At 44.0% G+C, this 18,862-nt stretch overlaps 2 protein-coding genes across 3 annotated transcripts in view; one reads left to right on the top strand and one right to left on the bottom strand.

Moving 5' to 3' along the window:
* Positions 1-14,430, bottom strand: part of FNIP2 (folliculin interacting protein 2) — a 44,388-nt gene extending 29,958 nt beyond the window's left edge. The window contains exon 1 of one of the 2 annotated variants that reach the window (XM_083457102.1): positions 14,075-14,430. In XM_083457102.1, coding sequence (XP_083313228.1) covers positions 14,075-14,184 — 110 coding nt within the window. In that variant the 5' untranslated portion in view covers positions 14,185-14,430. The remainder of the gene's footprint in view (positions 1-14,074) is intronic. The other variant, XM_083457101.1, reaches the window with a different exon arrangement.
* A 43-nt stretch (positions 14,431-14,473) lies between these two features.
* PPID (peptidylprolyl isomerase D) overlaps positions 14,474-18,862 on the top strand; it is a 12,254-nt gene continuing 7,865 nt past the window's right edge. The window contains exons 1-2 of the mRNA XM_083457501.1: positions 14,474-16,759; positions 18,572-18,712. Coding sequence (XP_083313627.1) covers positions 16,675-16,759; positions 18,572-18,712 — 226 coding nt within the window. The 5' untranslated portion in view covers positions 14,474-16,674. The remainder of the gene's footprint in view (positions 16,760-18,571; positions 18,713-18,862) is intronic.

Here is an 18,862-nt window from a genome sequence, read left to right as displayed (position 1 = left end):
ATCCAACCAATTTGCTGTCAGATGCAGTAGCTAGTAAGAGCTATGACTATCTTGCTTCCTGGTATGCTTCTGTAGCTAGCAATTATTTGATCACAAGACCTAACCAGATGGCCTTGGATATAGAGAGAGAGGTTGCTTTCTCACTGACTCCCTAGTTGCAAACTTGTTTTAAAACTGGCTGCAACACCCTCCTAATGGGCTCATGTGAGCAAGTGTCATCTGACAGCTCTTAGCAACCTTGTGTCTCAGCACCATCACTTCCAATGCAAACAGGAACCTGTCACCAATGCCACAGGTTATCGGTAGGGAATGATTAACACAAAGGAAGGGACAGCGACCTCCCTACCTCCCACCCCTTAGAATGTTTGCCTTCTAGTGCTGATAATATTGCAAGCAATTCCCATATAGTGCAAGATGATGATCAACACACAGGGGCTGGTTAAAGAGCACAGGAAAATTTTGAAGGCCTGAAGAGATTTCTAAGAGACACTCCCCTCCCGACCCTTTACACTTAAGTTACAGTCAAACACAACCAGTGTTTTAAGTCAATGGAGCAACACTGCAGATTTATTTCAGATCCATTATTGCTTTTGCCTCTGGCACAAATGGACAGAATGGAACTTAAGGAATAAAGTCAGCACTTCATGCTGTTGGGACTACAACTTCCACCGGCCACAGGCAGGATGGCCCATGGCCAGGTAAGATGGGAGCTATAATTGGACAACAACTGGAGGGCATCAAGTTGAGAAAGGCTGCACTAAACCACACAGGGTAGTGGCAAGTGCACCTCTGTATACCAGATGCTAGGAATCACAAGTGGGATGGGTGCCACTATCCAGCTTGCAGGCTTTACATAGGCAACTGGTTAACCACTGTGGGAACAGACAAATAGGCCTGGGGCTTGATCCAGTATGGCTATTGTGTCCTCCCTTCTCTTTCTTTCCATGCAGAAGAATTTGGAAGGGGCTGCTGCTTAGTCCAAAATGACAAATGGGCTTCTGCTTAGTCCAAAATGACAAAATGTTGCTAATACCTATGGCTAGTTTGAAAACAAGCCAACTTGAATCCATGCAGGAGTACAGAAGGGGAAGGCATGAGCATGAGGTTTGCTACACCTCCTTCACTTTGCACTAATCTAGTTTAACATGGTGTGCAAACATGGCCATTAGCTCCAGATTATAGGACACTTTAGTTCCATTATATACTTTCCCCACATCTGCCCCAGCTGCAAAACATGTCTCTCCTGCATTAGTCTCTACAGCTACAGAAGGTGCTACAACCTTCCAATAGTTTGACTTCACCTCCAAAGGCGCATTCCCCCACTGTCTCCCGAGACAGATGCCAACCAACTATTTTTTTGGTTGCTTTTCACAGAACAGTTACAAGCAAAGGTATACAGAATCTTTCACAATGTCCTCAGAAACAGCTGCAGCAAGATACCAAAATGTGCCCCTCACTGCACACACAGTATAAGGACCGCAACAACTAGAAACAGATCTATAATGGAATACAATTCAAAAAGCCTACAGACTTCCACAGCAACAGAAACATAAATGCTATCATTCCAATAGATGCATGGGCTATAAAGGGCTCATCACATTGATGCAAAGTTCACATTGAATGGAAAGCAATCAGGCCAGCATTGCTGAACTGTAACCCACCTGTTTAACTGTGAGGCAGCATTATCAGTTTCTCACAAGGCCTATTTGTAAGCCACAAATACTGAGGGCATGTGATTTACAGAGTCTAACTTTTAGTCCTGGGTTGAGTTACACAGGGGGAAACAGAATGCTGCTAATGAACTAAACTAAAGGGATGGAAATTTTCAGCTATCACAGCAAAAGAATTAAGCAACAGGGAGGAAACAACTTTTAGTTTCTGAATAGGTTGTATCAGATACACACAGAGTCTACAATACAGGAAAAAGTGGCCTGGTAAATGTATAGACCAGGCATAGGCAAACTCGGCCCTCCAGATGTTTTGGGACTACAACTCCCATCACCCCTAGCTAACAGGACCAGTGGTCAAGGATGATGGGAATTGTAGTCCTAAAACATCTGGAGGGCCAAGCTTGCCTATGCCTAGTATAGACACATGGGGGGGGGTACCAGTTATGTATGCCTATGCACAAAAGGATAGTTGCTCCAGCAAAAACTGCCATGAAGGAGGTAGGGGGTGATGGAGCAATTTCTATAAATTCCCATTCCCTCTGCAACTCCCCACACCATGCCTCCCAAAATGTACTCAAGAAACTTGGGGGACCCTTTGGAAAAGTGCACTGGGGGGGGGGCTTCCCCTCTCTTTCTGGGTCAGAGAATGCAGTCATAGTTGGATACAACCCATAATTTTCAAGAGATAGACAGATTTTCCTGCCTTTCTTCCATCATGGAACGCATGTGTCTTCTATGTAGACACTGATCAGATCAAGACCTGCTTAGCTTCAGAAAGATGGCTACACTAAGTTTCCTCAGATGGGGCTCTAGAATATTTTGCTATGCAGAAGTTATAACTGGTTATAAAATCCAATTATGTCCATTTCCATCTTTATAGTTCTCCAGTTACTACAGCTCTTGCAGAAATGCCAAGGAACCCTTCATGATCCTTTGTTTACATATAAATCACCTTCAGAAGAAGGGCATATCCTAGATTTTCCAAATTCCTCTCAGCTTTGTGGGGAGAAAAAAACCACCTGAGCTTTATCTGTATGACACTTTGTTTGTAGATCATTGTATGCCATAAACCTTCTGAGGAATGGATGATGTTCATCTTATGATCTAGTGGAACTGAGAAAATCCTGAGGGAAAATCCGATACCAGGACGCCTTCAGGATCACAAGGCAGACTGCCAGTTCTAAAGTGTACTGAACTGTTATGTATTATTGGAATAGTTAATACTGATGCTTTGAATCCCAGTACATTAATATGGGATCACAGGATCCAGGAACCAAGACTCAACAGGACCATTAACCCTCTCTCACTGATGATTAAGCTTGACCAGCAAGCAGACAATGGTCACAGCACAGAAACAAAGAACCTTGTGACACATTAAAGACGAACAATTTAATTGTGGCCGGCTCAACTCCAGGAAGCAGTTAAATTTTCCTTCTCTCCCTCACAGACAACTGGCAACTTTCCTTCCCTACCTTACAGGACTCCTGTGCCTTTAAACAGCTGTGGAATGGGTATGTGTATGGAAGTGGCATAAATTTTCCTGGCATGAAGATGCAGCAATGGGGAAAAACAAAACCATTTCCTGGGTTATCACACACATATTTAGACAGCCAGTGTGATGTAGTGGCTAGAGTCAGACTAGGACCCGGGAGACCAGGGTTCAAATCCTCACTCAGCCATGAAGCTCATTGGGTGACTTTAGGCCACTCACTGCATCTCAGCTTAACCTACCTCACTGGGTTGTTGTGGGGATTAAATGACAAGGGGAAAACCATGTATACCACCTTGAGCTCCTTGGAGAAAAATGAGTGATATAAATGCGATAAATAATAATAAATCATAGTTTAGAACTATGGTTTCCAATGTGGGGCAATTTGATTTTTAAACGGGGCAATTCGAGAGTTATTAACAGTGAGTGGCCTATTAGGCTTCCTACATAGGAGTTCACTTTTTCAATAATAAGAATTAAATGTCGGGGGGATCAGGATTTTAGGGGTGCTTAGGTGGGGCACGGCCAAAAAAAGGTTAGGAACCACTGGTTTAGAAGGTACAGGAGCTCTTTAAGAAATAGATTGGCAGCCATGCAAGTAAATGAAAACAAATTGATTCTTTTACACAAGAAGTAGGGAAGTGGAGGTTAATAGTTCCAAGTCTGATTTGTTTTTAAACACACACACCTACATACACACACACAGTCACACCCAGCTGGAGGTCTTGAGAGACTTGTGATATATATTACATTACAAGATCTTTGTCTTCCTTGATGTATCAATATGGAACGCAAGCACAATTAAGGTCTAGAACCAAACTTCCCACATCCATTTAATCTTTGCTGGTGCACAAAGCTGTTTTGCCAAAGCATTTGCTGTTTTCCAAACAAGGGGTGGGGTTCTGCCCAGAGTCATTGCATTTCGCATTCATCCTTCCTCATCTCAGATGATGCCTCATTTCACAGGGCACTTGTTCCAGACGGAACCATGTGATGCATCCAACTTCCAAGAACACAGTGCTCAGCAGAGAGGCTGCCAGGACATAACCAACTGAAAAGCTCTTTGCCAGACACAGAAATCTACCTTATGCCTTAATGTGCCTGCATTTACCTTCCCAACCCACCACACCTTTCCCTCAAGCCTCTACCATGTATTTTAAACGTATCATTTTAAAAATCAAAGCCTTTCTGTGACGGCAGAGAGCCCAGGTAATAGATACAATTAGCACCCACAGTCATCAATTGCACTAGCTTCATTTTTTGCCCTTCATTACTAACTGATGTCATTGCCCAAGATTTCCCGTACAGCAGGCACAGGTCAGCTGAGTCTTCCTGACCACACCTGGGTTTGGCATCCTGATACATGGGCTTGGCTACATTTTCTGACTGGTGCTTCCTAGTTTGTTCAGCAGTTTCCATGTTCCTGTTTGTGGAGGAGTGTTAGGGTCCTCTCTCTCTCTCTCTCTCTTACACACACACACACAGATTAATGTTGCTTCTGTTACCTGCTCAATGACCAGAAAGCACCAGCTTGATTAAAAGTGCTGCTTCAGAACTGTTTCAGTGATGCAGCTCAAACGCCTCTTCGATAAAAGTAGTCAGCTAATAATAATCATTTTATTATTTATACCCCGCCCATCTGGCTGGGATTCCCTAGCCAATCTGGGTGGCTTACAGCATATCTAAAGACCTAATAAAAACATCATGTGTTAAAATCCTCCCGATACAGGACTGCCTTCAGATGTCTTCTAAAAGTTGTGCAATTCTTTATCTTCTTGACATCTGAAGGGAGGGCATTCCACAGGGAGGGTGTCACTACCGAGAAGGCCTTCTGCCTGGTTCCCTGTAACTTCACTTCTCACAGTGAGGGAATCAGCAGAAGACCCTAGGAGGAGGACCTCAGGGTCTGGGCTAAGCGATGGGGGTGGAGATGTTCCTTCAAGTATACTGGGCTGAGGCAGTTTAGGGCTTTAAAGGTCAGCACCAACACTTTGAATTGTGCTTGGAAACGTACTGGGAGCCAGTGAAGATCCTTTAGGACTGGAGTTATATGTCTCGGCGGCCATTCCCAGACACCAGTCTTGCTGCCACATTCTGGATTAGTTGTAGCTTCCGAGTCACCTTCAAATGTAGCCCCACGTAAAGTGCATTGCAGTAGTCCAAGCGGGAGATAAGCAGGGCATGTACCACTCTGGGGAGACTGTCTGTGGGCAGGTAGGATCTCAACTTGCCTACAGATGGATGTAGGAGACAGCTAAATTCAGTGCACTGCTATAGGAAAGAGGGCCAGCATTCAGTCTTGCGTACTAAGCCCAAAATGATGCTGTTGCTCTTACAACAAAAGTGTGGCAGAGGAAGGATGGGCAAGGATGATGCAACACCAGCACAGGAGAGATTATGATGGCATCTCCTAGGGCACTATCTGCCAGTCCTTGGCATTCCAAATATGTACATTCTTCTTAGAGAGATATCCACCAAGTAAGCCAAGCAGAAGGATATATATAGATAGATAGATAGCCATGCACACAAAAAACTATGGGTTAAAGTACCACTTTTATTTTTCAAAACTCCAAAACCACTTTAATATGATAAACACAAATGTCACAGAATAGTGTGCAAGCTTTGGAATCCACCAGAACTCTTAATCAGGCTAGATGTTAAAGTGGAGATCACAGTACGAAAAAAGCTGGGTTGCTTTAGAACAGGGGTCAGCAACCTTTTTCAGCCATGTGCCGGTCCACCGTCCCTCAGACCATGTGGTGGGCCGGACTATATTTTGGAAAAAAATAATAATGAACGAATTCCTATCCCCCACAAATAACCCAGAGATGCATTTTAAATAAAAGCACACATTCTACTCATATAAAAACAAGCCGATTCCCAGACCATTTGTGGGCTGGACTGAGGTTAGGTTGCCTATCCCTGCTTTAGAAGGTTGCCTTAGGTTGCCTATCCCTGCTTTAGAAGCTATAATGTTTGCATTGGTCAGAAGCTCACATTTGTTCTATAGTCCTAGAAGTGGTATAGCTTTGGGGACATGGCTATGCATTGTCACCAACATCACTGCACTTCAGAATTTTCCACTACACTACTGCTTTTTGCATCAAAATGTTTAAGTTACCATCATCCACTGAACAAAAAAACAAACATTAATGTACCACATCAAAGCACCACAAGTGAAAATGGATTTAGGAGACTCTGGGGGAAAGGAAAGAAGTAGCCACAGAAGATGACATGAACCAGATCTTTGATTTGTTTAATAAATGTTATTTCATGGCTTGCCATTTGAAGACTAAGCAACAGCTGTGCTAGATAATTAGATGAGATTAAAAGAACAAGGGTTATATTATTATTATTATTATTATTATTATTATTATTATTATAGTCTCCCATTGGCACCATCCTAAAGTTAACATGCTCGTATAGGTGTTATTCTAACGTATGAAGAGGAATAGAATTGTCACAACTAGCACAATGCACATAAGTCTTTGTGCAAGGAGAATGAAGAAAGGCACAATGCTTAACATTATAACTTTATCAGCATGTAACATTTAAAAAACCCCACTATGGAGTTTACATATTCAACTGGTGATGAATGCTAGGAAATCCTGCCTCCGATGAGATAGATGATAAACTGAAGTCCGGAAATGGCTTCACTGTTTTCTATACTCTGGGAGTTGGTAAAATTGCTGGAGTCAACTTACTATATTCATTTCAAAGGAGAAGATTTTTTTTAAAAAAGGTTTATTGAGAAGGATGGAAGAGCTCGTTTTTATAGCTTGCTACAATGAAAGATATTTCAGTTGAGACTTAATGAGAATTCACAATATGAGCGGACATTTAGCAATCACATTGCAGCATTATCTGATCAAATATTAAAACTGGAAATGGAGCATTAAAAGGCTAAAATGGTTTCATCTTAGGTGTACAGCCATGACACGGCCTTAAGCTGTCTCTTGTAGCAAAAGTGGCAATAGATTCCAGAGACAAGACATATCTATCAAAGGTTGAATGCAAACCCCCCCCCCCCATGAACGGTAGGGAAATTGCCTCTAGCATTGTTCCGCAAACACTTATGCAAGAGTCTGCAGACGCGTTTGTGTAATGTTATAATAGGTAGGTAGCAGCTCTCGTGCTTCCACCTGTGTGACCTCTTGCAAAAGAGTGTGTTTTGAGTTTGAGTTTAGTTTCACTTTTCTTGCACGACGTTCTGGTATGACATGTAAAATGTCATTCCAAGGTCAGATCCATACCATACATTTAAAGCATATGGCTCTCCACCCCCCCCCCCCCAATATTCCTGGCAACTGTAGTTTGCCAAGGGTCCTGGAAATTCTTGCTCTGTGGCAGGTAACCTCTTTATTGTCTGGGTTTGTAAATGTCACCAGGGATGGTTATGGATGTAAGTGAGAGCTGCCTATAAAAGGTTTGATGTAGTAGAAGTAGGTGCACCTCATGTGTAAAAAACCCCCGGTATGATGCAGGGTGCAGGGAGAACTGAGGCAGCCAAATTAAGGCATGCTCAGTGAATATAGAAGGTTCTGGTCTGGTGCAGAATGAAAAGAAATAAAAGGAAACTGGGGAACTGTGGAGCAGGAATAGAATGAAGTGACTGCAGTACCAAGCTGAAGAAGCACTCCCCACTGCAATATTTTGTGGCAGTCCCGTTTAACTTGAAACTACAGTAACACAATTACAGTCTTACATCAAGAAAATAGGAACATTAGCACTGTATTTTATATTGTTGTTGTTGGCATCAGTCTGTCTCAAGAGACAATGGAGTGTGCTTCAGGGGGTGAAGTCAAACTGCATGTCTCTTTGCCCAGGCATCTCCTGGCAGTTGCTGCCAGTTTTCACTGCCCCTGAATTAAGCTGATGATGTTTTAATGAAGTGTTTTACCATACTGTTCTCACTGAGACACTCCTGCTGTTGTGTTGTGTTTCTTGTCATAAGGCGCTCTGAGATCCTATCTTGAAGTGGTTTAGAAATTATTTGAAATAAATCCAGGGAGAAGTCCTGCCTGAAGGCCTCCTGCTTTCTGCCAAAAATATGTTTCCATGGTAACCAGAAGCAGCTCTCTCTTCTGAATAAAGTTCTGTGACAAAAACAACCACCATCCAAACCCTTTCAGTCTTAGAGAAGCTTAATGACACTTATGAATTCACTCATGCACCTCATTTTAAAAAAAATAAAATGAAAAGCCCTTACCTAACCTCAAATACTTCATAAGCAATAAACATGTTACCGGTATATAGATTCACATACTGAACTCTCTTGCAACCTAGCCTTCACACAACCACCATTTTCCTTCCCTTCCCTTAGTCTTTCAGGTTAGGGCCAATACTCAAGCAAAAGACACAATGGACCAGTGACCACCTACCTAGGTACCAAACCTTTGTTTTCCTCTTTATATAGTAGCTCACTTTGCTATATACAGAAGATACCATTGAGCGAACTCAGGACGCCAGGGAGAAACGTGCTAAGAGGAAGGCACGCTTGGCAAATCCACACCGTGATCAACTCCCGCTCAGAAACCAATGTCCCCACTGTGGAAGGAAGTGTGGATCCAGAATTGGATCACTTACGGACTCATTGCTAAAAGTGTTTATGAAAGACAATCTTACTCCGCTACGAGTGATCGACAAAGAAGAAAGAAGATACAGAAGATACTTGATACAATACCAAATTGCGCCCAGCCATGTGTCTCTCCCTATATTTTCCAGCAGTTGTTTTGACCACCACTTTCTCACCTATCTTTCCTAAAAATCTGGCAAGTTGCACACCTGACTCAAGGTGCTTCTTCATACCAAATTACTGACATGAAAAATCACAACGTGTAGAATTTATACTTTATAACAGGAACACAGTATAAATCCACACAGCCTTACATTTAGTATTGTTCCATAGCCTCTATGGTACCATTAAAGTAAGTAACAAGTAAGCAACAAAATTCATTTACGCTTTCTTCCCTTTTACCAGCAATGGAGTATTGCTAATTTTTAAATTTCATGCTGGCAGACTCTCTCTAAGCATTGCAGCATGACCAAAGGAATGGCTTGCAATCTACTGCCAACTGAATGAGCTCATTCACCAAAGCTAACTTTTTGTTACCAGCTAAGGATGCTGAACAGCAGCAATAAAGCATGTGTTCAGTTGCAAATCCTAGAAAGGACAGAACTGGAGTATTCAAAGCTTAAGTGTATTCAAAGCAGAAGCCTACTGTGTTCAAAACTTGCTAACACATATCCCAAGGTATTATTTAGATGCAGCAGTTTTAGCAAATTATTGAACACTGGTTTTAATATGTTTTCATTTTGGTTTCCAGCAGGAAATAAGTTATACAGCAGCTGTGCCGCTTATATCACACATTTCCAAATAAGGATGCTGCTAAGGTGGAAATGCCCGTAGTCAAATTTATCAACCGTGCTGAACCAGGGTATAAAATCTAGGCGTTGGGGGGGGGGGGAGAGATACATTCCCACAAAATATTTCCATAAGCAGACATTCATGGGATCACTTTAAAAAAGGGGAAGTCTCACTAACTCTCTCTCCACCCGCAGGCTGCTCAAGACAACAGCAAAGACAACCTCAAGCTCCAAAAGAGAGATCTTGAGTAATATTCAGGATTTGTCTATGGACATGCAACCAAGTTTTGTTACCCGTGCACTGCATACCTGTCAATTCAGCTGAAGGAAGAGGGACCAGATTCTAGAACACAGATGTACATCAGATTTACTCAGGGCGCTGAGATACTCTCAAATGCTTCTAAAATCGGATACTAGAGCTCCATGCGATTCCATACATTTCAATCCTGCAAATGTTGCCTGTGCCCATGCTCATCATCACCAGTTTGAACAGCTCACCACAACCAGCCTGTAGTATATTGTGATGGCATCACACCAAGAGAGCTTTTAATAACAGCACGTAGGCATAGAGATGATCTCCTTCACCTGCTTGCCAGCCTACTAGTAATTTTAAGCCCGCGTGAATGTATCAGAAGCCAAAAAGCTTTACGCCATAAAGTAAAAGCCAAACTATGTCAATTCCCCCACCCTTAGGAAGTGGGTCATCAACACTTTTCTAAATTGCCTATTTTACATTTGAACTCTCAACTAGTTCAGCTAGTCCAGCTTGATGACACAATCACAGTACTATGGAGTAAAGGTACTATGTGGCTAGGTGTTTAGTTCTCTTATTGTTACTAATGGCTCATTGCAAAGCAAAAAGATTTCACAACTGCACTAGAAAAGGACACTCAGCACAGCAGCTGATCTGCCTCTATAGGGCATGATCGTGCAAGCTGTCCACTTCAGGTTGACATATGGGTCCTGCAGCTGAAGGAACAAAAATTGGGCATAACCTTGTCCTCTGATAGGGTTCAGTTCCAGAGCATAGAAAAGAAATGACAGTAACAGTGACCCACCGTCAAGTAACAGGGGATGAGGGATAAGAGCTTCCAGATCAGCTTAAGTCAAAACACTTTTAGAAATTATGCACTCAGAACTGCACAGATGGCATGCACAAAGTGGTTGTGTAGGGGATGCTGGCAACTTCACAGGAAACATGGAGAGGTGGCGTGGAAGTCATCATATATCCATCTTCCTTAGCCTAATGCCCTCTGGATATATGGAGGGTACCAGACGGAGGAAAACTGATATATAAGAATCGCAGCCAGAATGTGTGTAGCTATCGCCAATAACCTTCCAAGGACCCAGCAACGGTTATGGGGCTTTAATATATGCAACAGGATTCCCACCTGGAAACATCAGAAGGAATCAGGAAGGGAGGACCTCTCCACCTATGTTAAATGTTGGCCGTTTGACCTGAGGCTGCAAAAGAACGGCAGTGTTAACTCAGCACGATTAACGAAAAAGAGTAATCTGAAGGGGAGAGTATGTTACTTTGAGTGGTTTAGTTGGAAAATAAAATGTTAAAATGAGCAGAACTAGTTTTTGAAAGGGGAGAAGGCGAAAATCAAAGCCCCCAGCCCAGTCCTTCTCCCCGCCCCCTTTCAGTCTTTATTTTCCCAGCATATTTAGCATTTCAAAAGGATAGAACCTGGCAAAAGATCCAGACATTACCCAGTCACAAGACCTAACCAGTCACAATGAATGGAATGGGATGTCATGTGAAAGTGTGCTGTCTACACATGTGATGTAATCGCTTTGGCCTTGACCAGCCTCTCTCACAATACAAGTGAACAGATTATGAAATGACTGATTTCTGAACCCTCTGATTATTCAGCAAACACAGGGAAAAGGGAACAGCAAACACACAGAAGTTTGGTTCTGTGGTTGTAGATTGCTGCTCCATTTGGTTCTCCACGTTAGCAATGAGACTAATTACAGGAAAGAAAAACTAATATGACCCCAAACTGCAACGGAGAAGCTCTTTTTATGCATGCAAGTCTACTGTGGAGAAAGTCACAGATGCAAGAAAATGATGATGCGAAAACACTGGGTTGTGTCTGAGTAAAGTACACATTGAAATCAATGGGCTTAATGATTAGCTTTCAATGGGTCTACTCTGAGTATGACTTATTAAGGTACCGCCTGCAATGCTCAAGCAAATTGTTTTATTTTGCTTGTATGTTCAAAGCAGATAGAATAACTGAGCTTGTTCAGATCTGTAGAAGCAGAAATGAGGACTTGGTTTAGAAATATCCTTTCACTGTACAAAAGTGTGAAGTGATTCTGGTGATCATGGAATCGCCTCAATCCTCTCTGTCCACTCCTAAATATACAGAGCTACCCTGAAAATAAGCGCTGAGCAGCCTGACCAGAGATGGTCACTGATGCATTCCTCCATGAATATAGTAATGTTTCCTGTTCTACTCTCCAACTGCTGTTATAAGCTTCACTTTGTACATGGCTTGCTTCATACACAGAGATGGTGATACCTGTAACCCGGCAACACCTGGAGGGCCACAGGTCTCTCCCTTCTACATCCCTGCTTACGTTCTTCCACTACAGTGCAGTGCTCATTCCACACCATGCCCCATTTCCACAAGGCTGAGATCTATGAAACCTGCAGCTATCTCCATGAAGCTGTAATTCTCAGCATATGTAGGAGCATTCTGGCAGTACTAACACAAGGCAAGACACCAGTTGCTATCCTAACCCAGGAGTTGACAAATAGTCATACTGGGCAACAAGGTTGTTTGCATGCATCAGTATGCATGGGTGTGAGTTTAGCACACATACACTAAGGGCATACAGTAGTAAATTAAAAACCAAGTAGTCTAAACATCATTTGAAAACAACTTCAGAACCTAATACTGAATGCAATTTTATCCCTCTCTCCTATTTTCACAAATGACCTACAGGAGAATCACATGGGCTCTGTGATGGAAGAAAGGCAGAATATCAATACAAGAAAAATAAATATTAGAACTGTCAGCTCATCATGGGGCTGGCATCGTTTCATTGCTCAACAGATGAGTAGCACACGTCTGTAATGTTTTATGCTAAATCGCCTAAATACTTACTACCTCTCTGGCCACAACAAGGCATCTTTAAATGGCAACATCTAAGAAAACTGTAGGGAGGACTCACAAATGCTTAACATTATGCAATTGTTTTAAAACAGTGTGCAAACTTTTAGGCTAGAGTGGGCCTAAGTTTTTCTTTAGGACTTCATTTTAAACATATACGTACTAGGGAGAGCAAATAGCAGAAGACTAACATTGTGTTGATTTATAGCCCAATAAGCTTGTGCATCTTTTAAAACTGAAGGATTTAAAAATATTATATTGGGTTAAGAAACAAACATAACAGGTGTCCTTAGAATGAATGATGTTGTTTAAGATTCCTATCGAAAACATGTATGCATTGTATCAATAGATACAGGGTGCAGTGTTTTTGAAGCCATACTAGCAAGTTCACGTAAGGTTACATTCTCAACTCCTAAAACATTTGGGAACCTATGGCCCTCTGTGTGCGAATGGACTCTCAATTCTCATTATACGCCGTCAGCATGTCCAATGGTCAGAGCTATTAGGAACTGTAGTTCAATAAGATCTCCAGGATCATAAGTTTCCCATTCATCATACACTACTTACTGAGGACTGAAATCCTGTGCACACTTACAAGGAGCCAACCCCAGTGAACACAGTGGGGCTTAAGTGAAAAGGGGAATGTACTGCAGTGTGTTGTAACACATAGCACATATATCACAAGAGTATTATATTTGTATTGCGTGCATCTTTCAAGACGTTCAGAGTTGCATGTGTCATTTCTGACCTCTTGGTTGAGTGAAGATTTGAATCAGGGGTACAGTTCAAGCCCTACATCCCCTTTCTACATCACATCAACTTGAATAAAGTCTTTCCCCAACCTGAAGCTCAGTGCAGCAAAAAACCAACAGCATATTCCTAACCATGCCTATGAAGAAGCAAGTCCTATGGAGCTCAAAGAGGTTTACATGCAGGGTAAGTGAATTCAGGACTGCAGCCTAAGGCACCTCAAATGGGAAGGCGCATCCTTGTCTAAAGGCAGCCACAGGCCTGGCCCACCAGCTGCGTCGAACACTTTACCCATGAGGGGAGGCTGTTACGAAACAGCTGCTGAACATGTGCAACACGTCTTAACCATTTCAGAGCCATTTAAACATTAGGATCAACTCCATTCCTCGCGGAGCGCTGCATTCGCTCTGAGTCCCAAAGCGACCTGTAGGACCTGCAAAAGAAGCAATTTCTCCCCTCGCCTTCGATCTGCAGAACGAGCCGACCATGAGCCCGCCGTGAGCGCCGGGTAATCCCGGTGGCTGCTGCATAAGCAAAAAGAGATAGAAAAAAGAAGAGAGCGGGGAAGAAAGAGAGAGAGAGAGAGAAAAGCTGGATGCATAAGAGGAAAAATAACTCGCACAGAGGCAGCTAGATGATCCGGGCACAATGCATGCACTTTGCTCACTCACCTGAACGCAGAGCCTTCCTTGGCCGCCTGACAAGGAGAAGCCGAGTTGCTGCTGCTACTGCCGCCGCCGCCCCTTTTGTTAAACAGCTTCTGGAGCAGCGTGGGGGCCATGCTGCCGCCCTAAGCTTAGGGAAGCATGCGTGGGGAGCCAGGAGACACCTGCGCCAGGTCGCTCCGCTGGCCGCGGTCACGAGTCGCTCGCTACTGCTGCAGTAGCATCCATGCCAGCCACGATCTGGCCAGCCCGAGTTGCGCTTCCAGCGCTCCGCCTCGCCCCGCCGCCCCCTGAGCCGGCGCCTCCCTCTCTTCCCAGACAGGCATTAATGGAGGCGGCCAGTCATATGACTGGGAGCGAGCCAAGCGGGTTTGCCCGGCGGCACGCACAGCTCCCCCCTGTGGCCGGCTCGAGTTCCGCAGCTCCGCAATCCAAGCCTGGGAGCTTCCCGAACGCGCAATCCCCGCCCGGCGTTTTGTCATTGGATACTAGGGGATTCCGAGCCTTTCCCGGGCGCGCCGCAAGAGGCACGCTTAAAGGGACGCGGGTTTTCTCTTCTTTCCCTGATCAAGTCTCAGAGGGCCTTGAAAGGGCTGTTTTTGGATGGAAGCGAAGGCGATGCGAGAAGATGATGGGAAAGAAAGGATTCCCTCCTTTTCACACTGTGGTTTCATATATGGCACAATGCAATATTTCCGGTTTCACGAAATCAGCACACTCACAAGTACTACGCACAAAGAAGTACTGCAAATGTTAAAAGTAACTGGATTTTCAGTTATAAATCAGCAGCAGCCTCCTGCCGATAGAAAGAAAACCAGTGGATTAAACATCACTGGTTTAAATCAGTGCAGTTTGGGATGGTTTAGTCTGCCATCTTGATTCAAAGTAGTTTCCAATCATATCCAAATATAGACAAAAACCTGCTCCTTGATCTCAAGAACCATCATGCAAAATATGATTATGCTATCTTAAGAGGTGTCCAAACTCCACCCCCACCATAGCAAACAATCAGCCAAAATATATACAGTAGTAGATTATATCCTAGGTGAGACCAGCTCTGGTTTTTTTCTAGGCAATCACCACTATAAAGGCCAATGTATTTCTTAAAATACATTTCTGCATCTTCTGAAGTTTGGCTTTGCTCTAAACATTTTCACATGCAGCCTTATCCTGTTTAGAAGCCACTGTTTTCTGTGCAGTTTGTTTATAGGAAAACATATATAGCTGTGCCTATAAGCGCTCAAGCTGGCAGCCCAAGCCTATGAATGTTTATTAAGTTCGATGGTCACTTAGTTCAATGAGACTTCACTCCCTAATAAATGTAGTTCAGATTTCTAGATGCCTTGAAAGTACTGTCCCTTAGAAAATCCTATTTAATTTGTAATGACCATTTGCTAGTTGCAAATATCCCCTTCTTGGGCAAGGAGCTAGAGCAAGTAATTGCAGTCCGCAGTCCAACACTAGACCATTAAATCAGACTGATAATCTGGATCTCTTTCAGTGGCTTCAGACTGGTTTCAGACAGCAGCAATATAGTCACCCTGATGGATGGCATATGACAGAAGGACAAAATATACTTCTCTGGGCCTTCTGGTGTTGGTGCTTGCCTTTAAAGTCCTAAATGGCTTTTGACCTTAAAATCAGCCTTCTTCTATATGGGGCTGCACAAACATTAAGGTCTTCCTATCTGTTGTGAGGAGGGTTGTGACCACCAGAGGGGACTTTTTTTTCAGTCACAGATTCCTGCACATAGAATGCCCTTCACAGGGAGCTTATCTGAAACTGAACCAAAAACTTTTATATTTCCCCAGGAACTCTGGCATCTTGAATAGTTGGTTTTAATTGTTTCATTTTAAGGTATTTTGATTTCCTGTTACTCATTTTCACACAACCGTACCATCCCTCCTCTTCTTTTCAGCCTTGAAAACTTGCCTACGCGAAGCCATCACGCAGTTGAATACCTAAATATGTGGTTATGTGGTCTGTCACTATAAGGCACTCTGCAAAAGCTCAGGTGAACTTTAATAATGATGATGATGATGACAATGACATTCCTGTCCTGTGCATCTAAAGCCGCATTTCACTTCAAAATCCCGCCCCTCCTGCCTCGAAAACTAAAAGATGACGGAGAACTGAGGTCAAGCGGCGTAGGCACTTGTGTTAAATTAAAACGCAGAAATATCGTCCTCTTGGAGAGTGCATATACACCGAAAGTGTTCGCGAGGGACAGGAGGACGCAGCTCTGGAAACGAAGCTCATCGCAACGTTGTCCTTTCGCAACGACGCGGCCTGCCACCCTTAATTTACTCGGGAGAGCCAGTAAGCAAATTCCACTGAAGGCGGGAAGCGAAAACCAAAACAAAACGACCGTGCCCAAAACACGCTCGGGCTTCGATGTCCCCAGCAGCAGCAGCAGTAGCCTCCGCCGCCATGCGCTCTTCTAGATCTTCGCCTCTGAGCTACAGGGAAGGAGGGGCGGCCGGCGAGCTTCCCCCGCCTCATTTGAAGCAGGAAGGCGGAGCCTCCACTGCAGGCCGCAGCGGAAGGCCGAGCCGCAGAGGAGGAGGCGGCGGCGTGAGGCAACAGCAGCAGCAGTAGCAGCCGGCATGTCTCACGAGTCTCCTCTCTGCAAGCCCTCCAGCCCGAGCAACCCCCGGGTGTTTCTCGATGTGGACGTTGGGGGAGAACGAGGTGCGGGCGGGGAGAGGCGAAATGGCAGAGAGGTCGTTGGGGGGGGGGGAGGAGAAGAGGCGGCGGAAAGCGCGCGCGGAAGGTTCCCCGGCGGCGGGAAGGGTGCGAGGGGCCTGAGGGGCAGGAGGGAGGGAGAGTGGCCGGCCTAGCCGAGGCCCCTTCAGTGGCCGGCAAGCAGGTGGTCGGAGGACCGTGTGCTGCTGCTACTGCCGCCGCCGCTGTCCAATGTTCTGCAAGCTCTGCCTTAGCCAACAGGGCGGGCAGCGGGAGGAAGCGGCGCTGCCCCCGGATCTTTTGCATCGTTTCCCCCCTCGCCCGAGTGGGAATTCTCCCTCAGGCCGCCGCCGCTGCACGGAGAGCAGCGCACCCGTAGCGCGCGGCGTATATATAGTAAAATATTGGGGAAGCGGGTTGGCGGAGGCGGGACCACTTAAGGACCCTCTCCCCCCCCCCCGCTTTCCCCATAATTAAAAAACAAACAAACCCAAATTAGAATAAATTCCCCGAAGTCCCTCACTGCACAAACAGGACTAGAGAAAAAACGATCTGCCCCATCCTGCTTTATATGTTAAATATAACATAAGTAAAAAAAAAAAAAAAATCCCCTCAGAACAAGCGATTCCCTCATCAGCAACATGGAGTGGTATGTTCGAGGAAAAGCTTTTACCACTTTGTCGCGTGTATTTGTGTAAACCTCGACTCTGCAGATTTAAGGAGCGCTAAGGCAGGCTAGAGAATTCCAGAACTAATTTCTTTTTCCTGGCTTGAACTACAGAAATATTGTAAAAAATATATATCGCCTTCTAGTGTTATATGTCACTTCATTTCGCCCAATAACATGCCTGCACAGATTCTGATTTTTGAGGAAAGGGTCACATAACAGCACTTCTGAGTGGAAAGCCTGAGGGAAGGATACTTTAATAGAGAACCATAGAATTGTAGAGTTGGAAGGGACCACGAGGGTCATCTACTCCAACCCCCTGCACTGCAGGAATCTTTCGCCCAACGTGGCACTCAAACCCACAACCCTGAGATTAAGAGTCTCACGCTCTATCAACTTGAGCTGTCCCAGATGTGAACAATCTGAATGCCAACTTTGCTTCCCTTCTATTAAATTTCCCTTTTGGTGTGTGATTTTTGTTTACCTCTTTCCATGCAAAGTAAGAGTTTCCCCATCACATTGAGGTTGGACCTCCCTAAAATGCAGTGCTTGGGCAGATGCAGAATTGAATTAATTCATAACATGGCATGTAACAGCTATATCAGGTTTCAGAAACAAGGCATAGCCTCAAATTAATGGCAGCAATCAAGAATCTGTGTTCCCATTCTGATCAGAAGTACTTTGGAATGGAAAAAGCTGGTCTTTAAAAAAACGCACTGTATAATCTTCAATGCACTTGTCAAGGCAAAACAAATGGCCTAAGGCAGACTATCAAATTTGTGTTGATTAGGATTTTTCTAACCGTATGCATACAGACTAGTAACACCACCAACAAGCGGCACCCAAGGTGAACAATGGGCCTCTCCCATGTTATTAATAAAGAGTGGCACTGAGTCAAGTGCATGGGTGCCAGATAAGATAAATTTGAGCTTTACCTAGGTTGTCACTGGAATTGCTCAATCTTAGCATAGTAAATAGAGTGCTTCATTGACTCGTGGAAAGCCTGTGTTCAAGTCGCTTTATAGCCGTGAAGTTATTTGGGTATTGTGGAAATACAGTAGGTGAGTTAATGGTACGCTACGTGAATGTACATGGAGGAATGCAGGATGCTGGTATGATAAAATAAAACTTTGGACCTCTTTTCATTCCAGCTGGCCGAATCGTATTAGAATTGTTTGCAGATGTTGTACCTAAAACTGCTGAAAACTTTCGTGCATTGTGCACTGGAGAAAAGGGTATTGGACCAGCCACTGGAAAGCCTCTTCATTACAAAGGATGCCCCTTCCATAGAAGTAAGTTTGGTTTGTTTTTGTTTCCTTGGGTTAGCTGAAAGGAAGATTATACTTGTTTTAAATCCTTTTCTTTATTTTGGTGTCCTACTCTTCTGTTTAAACAAAAACTTCCATGGTGAAGTATAATTTATAAATGAAACAATAAATAAC

The sequence above is a fragment of the Podarcis tiliguerta genome (assembly GCF_965153285.1).
Source record: "Podarcis tiliguerta genome assembly, chromosome: 9".
Taxonomy (NCBI): Eukaryota; Metazoa; Chordata; class Lepidosauria; order Squamata; family Lacertidae; genus Podarcis; species Podarcis tiliguerta.
Note: the sequence above shows the minus strand (reverse complement) of the source record. Positions and strands in the feature narration are given on the sequence as shown.